At 36.3% G+C, this 9,477-nt stretch overlaps 1 protein-coding gene across 2 annotated transcripts; it reads left to right on the top strand.

Annotated features, from left to right (window-relative positions):
• The first annotated feature begins 60 nt into the window (after positions 1 to 60).
• Positions 61 to 8,342, top strand: LOC122395608 (polycomb protein Asx-like). Of its 2 annotated transcripts, XM_043393308.1 has the most exons (8): positions 61 to 352; positions 432 to 616; positions 775 to 1,034; positions 1,146 to 2,267; positions 2,354 to 2,635; positions 2,831 to 3,652; positions 3,869 to 4,108; positions 5,660 to 8,342. In XM_043393308.1, exons 2-8 carry the CDS (start codon positions 433 to 435, stop codon positions 6,074 to 6,076), a joined length of 3,327 nt encoding a protein of 1,108 aa, XP_043249243.1. In that variant the 5' UTR covers positions 61 to 352; position 432; the 3' UTR covers positions 6,077 to 8,342. The 2 variants fall into 2 exon arrangements, with proteins under 2 accessions (XP_043249243.1, XP_043249242.1); XM_043393307.1 differs by having other exon boundaries at positions 61 to 616.
• Positions 8,343 to 9,477: the final 1,135 nt, after the last annotated feature.

Below are 9,477 nucleotides of genomic sequence, written 5' to 3'. Positions count from 1 at the left end.
GCTGATAGAAGCGGAACATTGCGAGTTTTTCCGAATGGCACTTTGCCAATTGATTGAGAAACAGCGAAATTTGTATGTTCGCTGGGGTTTTGTGTGTACATTGCCGTTCAAACGACATGAATTAAAAGATATTGCGTGAAACGTTTACACTCATTTTCGATTGCTTCGAAATGTCACGAAGGTGCTGTTATTGAAGATTGTTTATTTCTTGAGGGAGAGAAAATAATCGTATTGTTGAACCTTCTGCCGCAATATGAAATAAATCATTACGAAATCGTTTCGTCGAACAGAGCGGTACCGTGGGTTTATGTTCGATTCACCGGCATTTCGCTCGGCAATGTCTGAAGTATAGGTACTGTCATGGACACAGATGTAGAACTTGCCAAAAGTGAAGGGTGTGAAACTAGTCCAGGTTGTTCTGGCTATTCTAGCATGGTGCACAGTAAAAAAGTTATCAAACATGCACTACGACAACAGGCCAAAAGACGTAGGAAAAACACAACCATAGCAGCTGGCAATTCTCGTACTCTGCCAAGGATTGTCGTTAAACCATTACCACCACCTCCACCGAACGATCCACCATCTCCGGTCAACAATGTACAGCACATTAACAACAGTGAGTCGGTTGTTTTGACTGATACAAAACATTGTTTACGAATAGATACGTGTATGTAAATTACATTAAAAACTGACACTCTGATAAAAATCTATCTGTGTGTATCTATATGCATGTATTCGTGTTATATATTTTAACGTACCTTTAAATAAATATAGCTACAGAAGAGCCTGCTGCCACAATGAGAGAAGTCCTGGCTAGTTTGCCAGGATTTAGTTTAAAGTCTGGGCGTAGACGATCGACGAAGAGATTGTCAGCGACTGCGCAGCTGGAGGCTGGTCTTGTAGATCTCGAGTCTCCGGCGAGTATTCTAGCAAGCACAAGTTTACGTGCTCTTTTAAATAGGCATACCTTTCAAGGTTTACCACCTCTGTATCAAAGAAAACTTGCGCAACTTTTGCCTGCTGTAGATAGACAGGTAGCGTTGACAATATGTTTTCTTTATAGCATATCGATATTTATGTTCTTCTTTCGAGTCTTCAAAACGAATATGATTTTTGTGAGTGTATACTTTGTCTGTTGCTGTTAGGATGCCGCCACATCCGGATTAAACAATGAATTCTTTGCGCGAGCATGTCTGGAATGGCGTAAACGCTTGGCGGAAGGAGAATTTACTCCAGAAAATCAACAACGATTGAAGATGGAAGCTGAAAGAGACAAGAATAAATTAGATCCGTGGAAAGTGAAACATTTCGAACCAATATGGGGTGAGAAACGCGAGCCGAAACTTAGATCGGGTCTCCACTGTATTTCGGAATCAAGATCTAGCGGTGCTGTAACGCGTTCAAGTTTAAGACTTCGTTTGGAATCCAATGTGGATACACCTACATTGGATACTCCTTGTCCTATTATTATGTCGGAAGATAAAGTCGAAGAAGATAATTGTAAAATTGAAACTAGCATAGATAATAGAGACGAAATGAATGAAACTGCACGAATACAAGAATTACTACCGGCAGAATATAATGATACAACGCATACATTAATAGATGAAAAACATTTAGAATCCGTAAACATGAGCTCTGTAGAAACAATAATGGATACCGAAATGCAACCGGATAAAGCGGAAGAGGATGAAAAAGTTATTGCGCATCCAGAGAAGGAAGATATGGTCGAGGAGAGTGAAATAATAACGGAAGTTTGTCAGGAAAATATATCGAACACGTACGAAGAGGAAATTCACTTACCCGAAAGCGAAAAGGATCTCCAGTCAATGAAAGACCATATACTTGAAGTTACAGAAGAAAATACAAAACTTTTACCCGAGGAAAGTACATTGTCGATACCCAGTGAACAAATAGAACGAGTATCGCACACGCCTAGCGAAACAGCACCTCAAATATCGACAGAATGCACGCCTCAAACTCCAATAGATCAAATACCTCAAATATCAAAGGAACAAATGTCTCAAATATCCGAGGAACAAATCTATCCAATCTCTGATTGTGAAACAACAACAATGCTCGAAACGTCACCGTCGCACGATCAAGTTAGATCGACAGAAATTGTTATAGAAGATTCTACGTTGATTAGCAACAATCAGACTGAAACACCTCAGGTTTCTCATGAGAATCCAACAGACGGCGAATCACAGATCCCCGAAGGAATGGAGATCGATAGTGAAACGTTGCAACGGATTCATGAATTGGAGGTGAAAACTTATACTGTCTGTACAAAAATGAAAACCATAAGTTCAATCGATCGTACAAAAATGTTAATGCGTTTTTTTTTTGTTAGGTGAGGGGCGAAATGCGCGAAGCGTATGAAGAAATTTCGGGATGCCCCGAAGAAATAATGTATCCTATTCTTGATGGAATGGAGATGGGTGCAAACAATAGAGAAGAGACTGAAACGCAAGTAGTTTCGGTACAGCCAGAGACCACTAGAGATCAGCAAGATGTTAACGGCGGAAATGAAGACGAAGCTCTTCGAGAGGCTAATAATTATGTTTGTTCTGAAATGCTAGAGTGTAGTTGGTCGGTAGATCCAACGGTTAATAATATTAATAATAACAATAGAGTAAGTATATACGTATATATAAACACACGCATTCTCATACACGAAAGTATTCGAACGTTTGTAGCTGACTTGAAACCGTGTAACTTTAACCATTTAGGACATATTTGTTTGGGCATACTTTCGTGTGTATGAGTGTATATATTAACTAAACTACGAGAAGAGAATATTAATGGAAGTTTTGTTTACTTTGCGAAGACACAGGAAGAGCTTCAAGTTCCGTGGCCATTAGTTGCTGCAGCTCTAGATGGATCTGTGGCTGCTAACATTACCGTGACTACTCAGGACGAATGTAACGACACGCCTACTACAACTGATTCAACGAATCAATCACAACAGTTTATCAATGCGGATTCAAACGTGGAATCGGTCAACTGTATCCAATTACCAGTTGTTCAAGGGACCCCGTTTCAGTCAGAAAGTCTCGCAATCGGTACGCCGGGCACAAGTTGTATTATGAAGAACTTTCAGTCTCAGAGTTCACCCATCATTGCTTTCCCGCAATTGCAATCTATCAGATTCGTCCAAACTAGTTTTCATTCTGATCAAAACGTTGCCCCGCCCTTGAATAGCACGTCACCGATATCTGCTCAACTTCCGAATCAACAAAATACAAATTCGCAAGTGAACATAATGAGAACGCAAGAAGAGGTCCAATTAAATCCACAAAACAACAATGCACGGAATGTTAGGAGCAACGTGACGCAAAATCAAGTACCGAATACCGTGCCGGCCACGATCGGTGTCCAGCCTCAGAATCGTCCTCAAAACACTATCGTTATTCAACACCAGGCATCGACACCCGCACAACCGCGACAAGTCGTAGCGACCATACAACAACAACAATATCCTGGAGCAACGGTCGCGGTATCCTCGAGATCGTCGCGTTCTACCAATCAAGGCAGTCAGAGAGGTTCTAGAAATAATAATAAGGAACAAGGAGGGGGCAGATCTCGTAGTACCACGAAAGAACCACCCGGTGCTGTTAATTTGGAACGTAGTTACCAAATATGTCAAGCGGTAATTCAAGACACATTTATATCATACAATGTTTTAAGAACCTGGAGAGTAAAACAACGATACTTATTTTCAAAGCTCAAAAGATATAATATTTGAAAATTTCATTCAATGTTTCAATTCCTCTTCTTTGGATTTTCCAAAAAAAAAAAAACAAAATTAGTAACACGTGTAATTTTCACTATTCCAGTAAACGTAAACGTTTTTTTATCTTTACAGGTTATACAAAGCTCACCAAATAGAGATCAGTTGAAAGCTCATTTAAAACCTCCGCCTAGCTTACTTGCCCGAGGTGATGGAGCATTTACTACCAATAAATCTGGCGGTCGTACAATTACGACTGTCAAAACTCAAAAACCACCACAAACAATACAACACAACAAACAAACTCAAAATAAAACGCAAGCGGTCATGCTGAGACATGTGTTCGCTACAGCGCGGCAAGCTACGTCAGCAGAGGTACGACACATATCTTTAAAAATTTCATATTGTAGTAGCTTGCACTATTTTTCTTCTGTTTTATTCTCGTTTTAAAACTGTATAGTTCGCATAAATCGTCGTAAATGCTAATTTCATCAATTAAAAGACTATTAAAAAATTCATAGATATGTAAGAACTTTCAATTTGAGCATATTTACAACTTTGTTTTTTATCAAGTACCTTGTTACTGATATTAAACTGCCATAAGTTAGAAGCGTATGCAAAAGCTATTAAGCTGAAAAGTTTATGAAGGATTTCATAACATTCGGAACATTTCAACGCAATGCAAATTTGGATAAAATAGTAAGTTAGAACAGTGTTTTTTAATCTTTTTTTTTGGTTTATGTATGCCCCACTTCTAAGTATTATTTATTTCTGTCCCCCTCTCCCCCTTCCATTGTGGTTTCTTTTCGTTAGTAAAAATCATATATTTACTATAAATATATAAGAAAATACAACAATTCAAAACGTAGAATAAAAAACTTTCGGTACATGTTGAAATTCATCTCTAATCATAATGTCGAAATGGTTACAAGTTTTTAATAATAGGCGAAGAACTTGATAAAGTCAAATTCGAATAAGAATATTAATTATTAACAAGTGACGTCATATATTTATCAAGCTATAATGTTATAAAATTTGATAATGTTTTTTATGAGCTACTTAGACATTTTTATGGCATCTCATTTGCATATCTCTTACTTATGGCTCCCAACAAAAAAAAATGGCATGGCTCATTGGGGGCCATATAAGTCCCGTTGAGAAACACCGCGTTAGACAAACACAAACATGCTTATTTCCATTTATTTATTCTTGCAATTTTCATACAAATCGCTCGTATAAAATAGAAACTCAAGCTTGTATCATGTACTATTTCATATTTTTCTGTGTGTACAGTGCTAATCTTGCGGTTGGTTTGTGATGATCACTGTATCATACAGGTACCCAAATAAATAACTCTTCTTACTAGTTTTGAGTTTCTAATAATAGTGAGGACGATATTACGATCTTCAGTTTCAGAGAGGATAGTATTATGAAACTGAACAACAAGTGAAACGAAAAAAATATATTCGACCGATGCGTTTCGCATACTTACGTTTGATAATAAAATGTAAGGGTAACGGAAGAAGGCTTATCGTTAACACTTTGATAGCTACACGTCTCATGCGAAGAGTATTGCGAATCATTATAAGGAATTATAAATGTAAAGATATTATAATGAGTATGATATGGCGACTGAAACAGCAAAATCACGTACACGTGACAGTGGCCGTTAAAGTGTTAACTGTAATTTATTAGGGTCTATCGAACATGAAAGTCATGTGTTTTCCGTTATGATTGTAGCAATATTAACACGTTGATGACCCAGCCCGAATCAGTATGTCGTTGCTTTACTCTAAAATATTCTCGCTATTTCATAAAAACGGTGGTCAACGTGTTAAATTGCAATGTGAACAAAGTTATAAATTTACTCAAAAAAAAACAAAGAAGGAGGAGCTCTGCTAGTTGTTAACACGACGAAATTTTTAGGTTCCAGAGAGCAATACCGTAGCGCAGTTAGGATCCACGACTACGGGTGGATTAGGGCAATACATACTCGTGCAAAGGACAGGCGTCGGAGATAGTGCCCCGAGGGCGTCTTCCGCTCCGCCTCTGCCTCCGCAGATTGCTGGAATGGGAGTCGGGGTGCATTTAGTGCGCGGTAGACCAGCCAGCGCTGGAGAGGGTTCGCATCAAGCCGTAACTTTGAAAGCGAGGGGAGCCGATGGCAGAGGAGGTGGTGGCGCCGAACCTGGAGCACCCGGTATGATAATGGGCGGAGATCCACCACCCCCCTGCGAGTGTAACATGCGAGGTGCTATGGTAATATGCCGGCAGTGCGGCGCCTTTTGTCACGACGACTGTATTGGGCCTCAACGTATTTGTGCTACCTGTCTGATACGTTAATCATTGTTCACCGATTGTTTATGTATAAATTTAGAGCCGTGCGACGAGAGTGCTGAGTATCAAATTACGGAAATAGAGGCAGATATTAGAGGCGTCGTTGTTTCTTCGGATCTTTATTAAAAAAGAAAAAACTGTAAAAAAAAAATAAGAATTGAAAACCGTGAATATATATATATATATATGTATATATATATGCATGAATTTCAAATAGATGAGATTTCATGTTTCAGCCGAGTTTGTTGTCCAGCACTTTAGCGTGAACGGTGGTTTGCGTAGTTGAGAGGATCGATGAATATAGTTGCAATTATTTAGAAATTCTTTTAATCGTTTTAATTTGGTGATCATTTGTCAGTATTGATCGGTGTTTTATCGTGTACAAGAACTTTTTTATATCTTTGCTGTGTATCATTTTATTGTATTTGTTTCTTTTTTTTTTTTAACAGAATTATTTTTGACCGAACGATGTTTTTGATCGTTTTTATAAATGATTTTTAATCGATAGTTCTTTTAGGGAATAAAAGGTAGCGGATACCTTGGTTATCTTAGTGATTGAAATGTTGCAACTGTATTCTCGCGTCCTTTTGTCTAATAAGATAAAGATAAATCTCTTACAGTCAGACTCTAATACCGTCTTCCAGTAAACATCACATTCTTTAATACGCGTCTTTACTATTTATTTATTAACGAAAATTAAGTTTATTCTTATTACGTGGAAGATATTTCTGTATACAGTGGCCTGGAACTTATTGAAAATATCGAAAAATTATTCTTACATGCTCTCTTGCAATCGTTTATCTCTTAATACGGCGAACAGATTTCTATTCGTCACGAACAAGTTGCTATAGAACATTCTGTACAGGAATATCTTTGGATGAATATCGATGGTTATTATTATTATTATTAATCTATTGCCAACAATGACAAAATCTGATTAGATATTAAAGTGTAGAGTTTACGTATTTTAGCTTTACCTCTCACTACGTTGTAAACAGTTCTCTAAGATAGTATCGGATACGTTATATTTGCTTCGCGTTAGTGTGAAATTAAACGTCACGAGTGAGATATAGAACACATTAAAAAAAAAAAAAAAGAAAAAGTAAACCAGTCACAGTTCCACGACCGAGATTGCATTATGTATATAATTCACATTTCGAACAATCATTTTTTCAAGTATGTTTATCAGACATTATCGCGAGTTGTACGACTCCTCTTTACCTAATGGACAGACTCGCAAGGATCTAAATCTGTCGTATTATTTTCTTATGCAACTGGTAGTCGAATACTGGATCACGATCGTTGTGTCTGTCATAAGCATAATTAACATGATCGTATTTCGCTAGAAAGGAGTTAATTACACGTTATACAATATCATCACCATTTTCAATCCAACGCATAACGACGAGAGTTACGTTCACGCGCGTATCATTGAATTTTCGTATCGATATGTTTAATTTGGAATCATCGATAAAGACAAGTAGTATTATTGCGAATTCGATAGAAAACTATTGTGTATTTGTCGCTCAAATGTAAATAAAATCATATTCGTTTAATGTGTAAATTCGTTTAATATGCGCAGTGTACGTGGATGACTAAAGTGCGGATTTTGCGATCGTGAGCGTTGCGGGCATGTGGTGATCGAGCAGAAACGGAAACGTCAATGCTAATATCTCCGATGCAGTTTGCACGGCACTTCTGCTACCTACAAACTCCTTTCTGCATCGCGATGCAACGTTAACGCGCACTGAATTCGTACTTTAAACGATAACATATTACCTGTCGAAAACAGCAATAGCCACTTACGTGTATGTACAAAGATATTCTATATTTAAAAGTGCTGAAATTAAAAAGTAGCATTAAGTCAGATTGTGAGTATTCCTTTTAAAACCATGACATTATTTTCATTGCTTTCCGAGCTTCGTTACGAGAATTATGAGTAAATATTAACGTGATAAAGCAGAGACTTACCATAAAAATTTGCTTCGCAGCGTAATACTTGAATCATTGAGAAAGCAATCGTTCTTCATAGAATGGGTAATTCCACTAGTATTCTAACTCTTGCAGCCGACCACTGTAAGGAACAGAATATGTAAGTTATACTGAATTTTAGAGACGATATTGTACCGTAACTGAACGACACAATTACCAAGATTACATTGGCAAAGTTTGAAGAAAATCAATACAACAGTTATTGTAAAACTAAGCTTTATGGAAGTCAGAAACGCATTCAAGTAGCAAATTAGCTTAGATTCTCAATAAATGTTTTACAAGCGGCAACACACATTATTACATTATTATATTCTTCAAATTTTGTAAATACAATCTATAATCTTAATCTTGTCTATTAAAACATTTTTATTGCAAGCGTTCAAGTACTTTTATATCTATGAATTAATGTTTACGTGTTTTAAAGCGTATTTGTATTACATTCGAATTTTAATAATGTATACAATACTTTATGCATTTGTTTGCATAATCTTGTTTTCTTGTAACTTCTCTTATATTCTTATATTTTGAACAAACACTATCGACATTTTTTTTTATCAATGTGATTTTCTATTTTCTCGTACGCATCTAATAGAATTTAACGGCTGTGATAATGTTTCTCACTGGAATTTCCGCTATGCAATATTGTAATTGTTTACCAGCATAAGTTTCAATTCTTTCAATAAATCCATTGAAAATTTTGTGACGTGTCAGTATTACATGTAAATATTATTTTTTATATGCATCGTACGAAATTAGGCTTAGTGTGTGCGTTATATTAATTAATTGGTAAGCAAGTTTTGCAAGATATAGTGCGAGATTTGATTAAATTTCGTTATAAAGATAATAATGCGAATTTAAATAATCAATTGTCGATGAACTGTTGCTTTAATTACACATGTAAGTTACATACACGAAACATTTCGTTTTTTTTTACCGTGATTTTATAGATGATGCGCAGCAAACATCCGTTTCAAAAGAATGATTGATACTGTACGATCTTCGAAATAAGATTTTTTAACGATAGGTAACGATGTAGGTTTTTTATTTTCTAATTAATTAAGATTTCGACTGATTTAAATTAAATTCGATGGCGCTTCGATGGCAATAAAAGAATAAAAGGCATACGGAATATTTTCGAACAATCGATTCGAATATTTTGGAGTCTCGATCATTCAAGGAATTGATAACTAAATATTAATAATAAGAAGATGTAGAAATGTTAATACTGATGATCTCATACATTTTACGGGATCTCATTTTATACAATAATAATTATAATCTGTACCGATGTGTTATTTGACATTCTTTGCTTTTATCCGCAGGATATTCGAATCGACTTTTATACTGACAATTATTATAGATATACATACGGCGACTCCAGTTTGAACGGTATATATTATAAAAAAAAAATAACT

The sequence above is a fragment of the Colletes gigas genome, unplaced genomic scaffold, assembly GCF_013123115.1.
Source record: "Colletes gigas isolate AHSC1104 unplaced genomic scaffold, ASM1312311v1 Colletes_gigas_Sc00006, whole genome shotgun sequence".
NCBI classification, from domain to species: Eukaryota; Metazoa; Arthropoda; class Insecta; order Hymenoptera; family Colletidae; genus Colletes; species Colletes gigas.
Note: the sequence above shows the minus strand (reverse complement) of the source record. Positions and strands in the feature narration are given on the sequence as shown.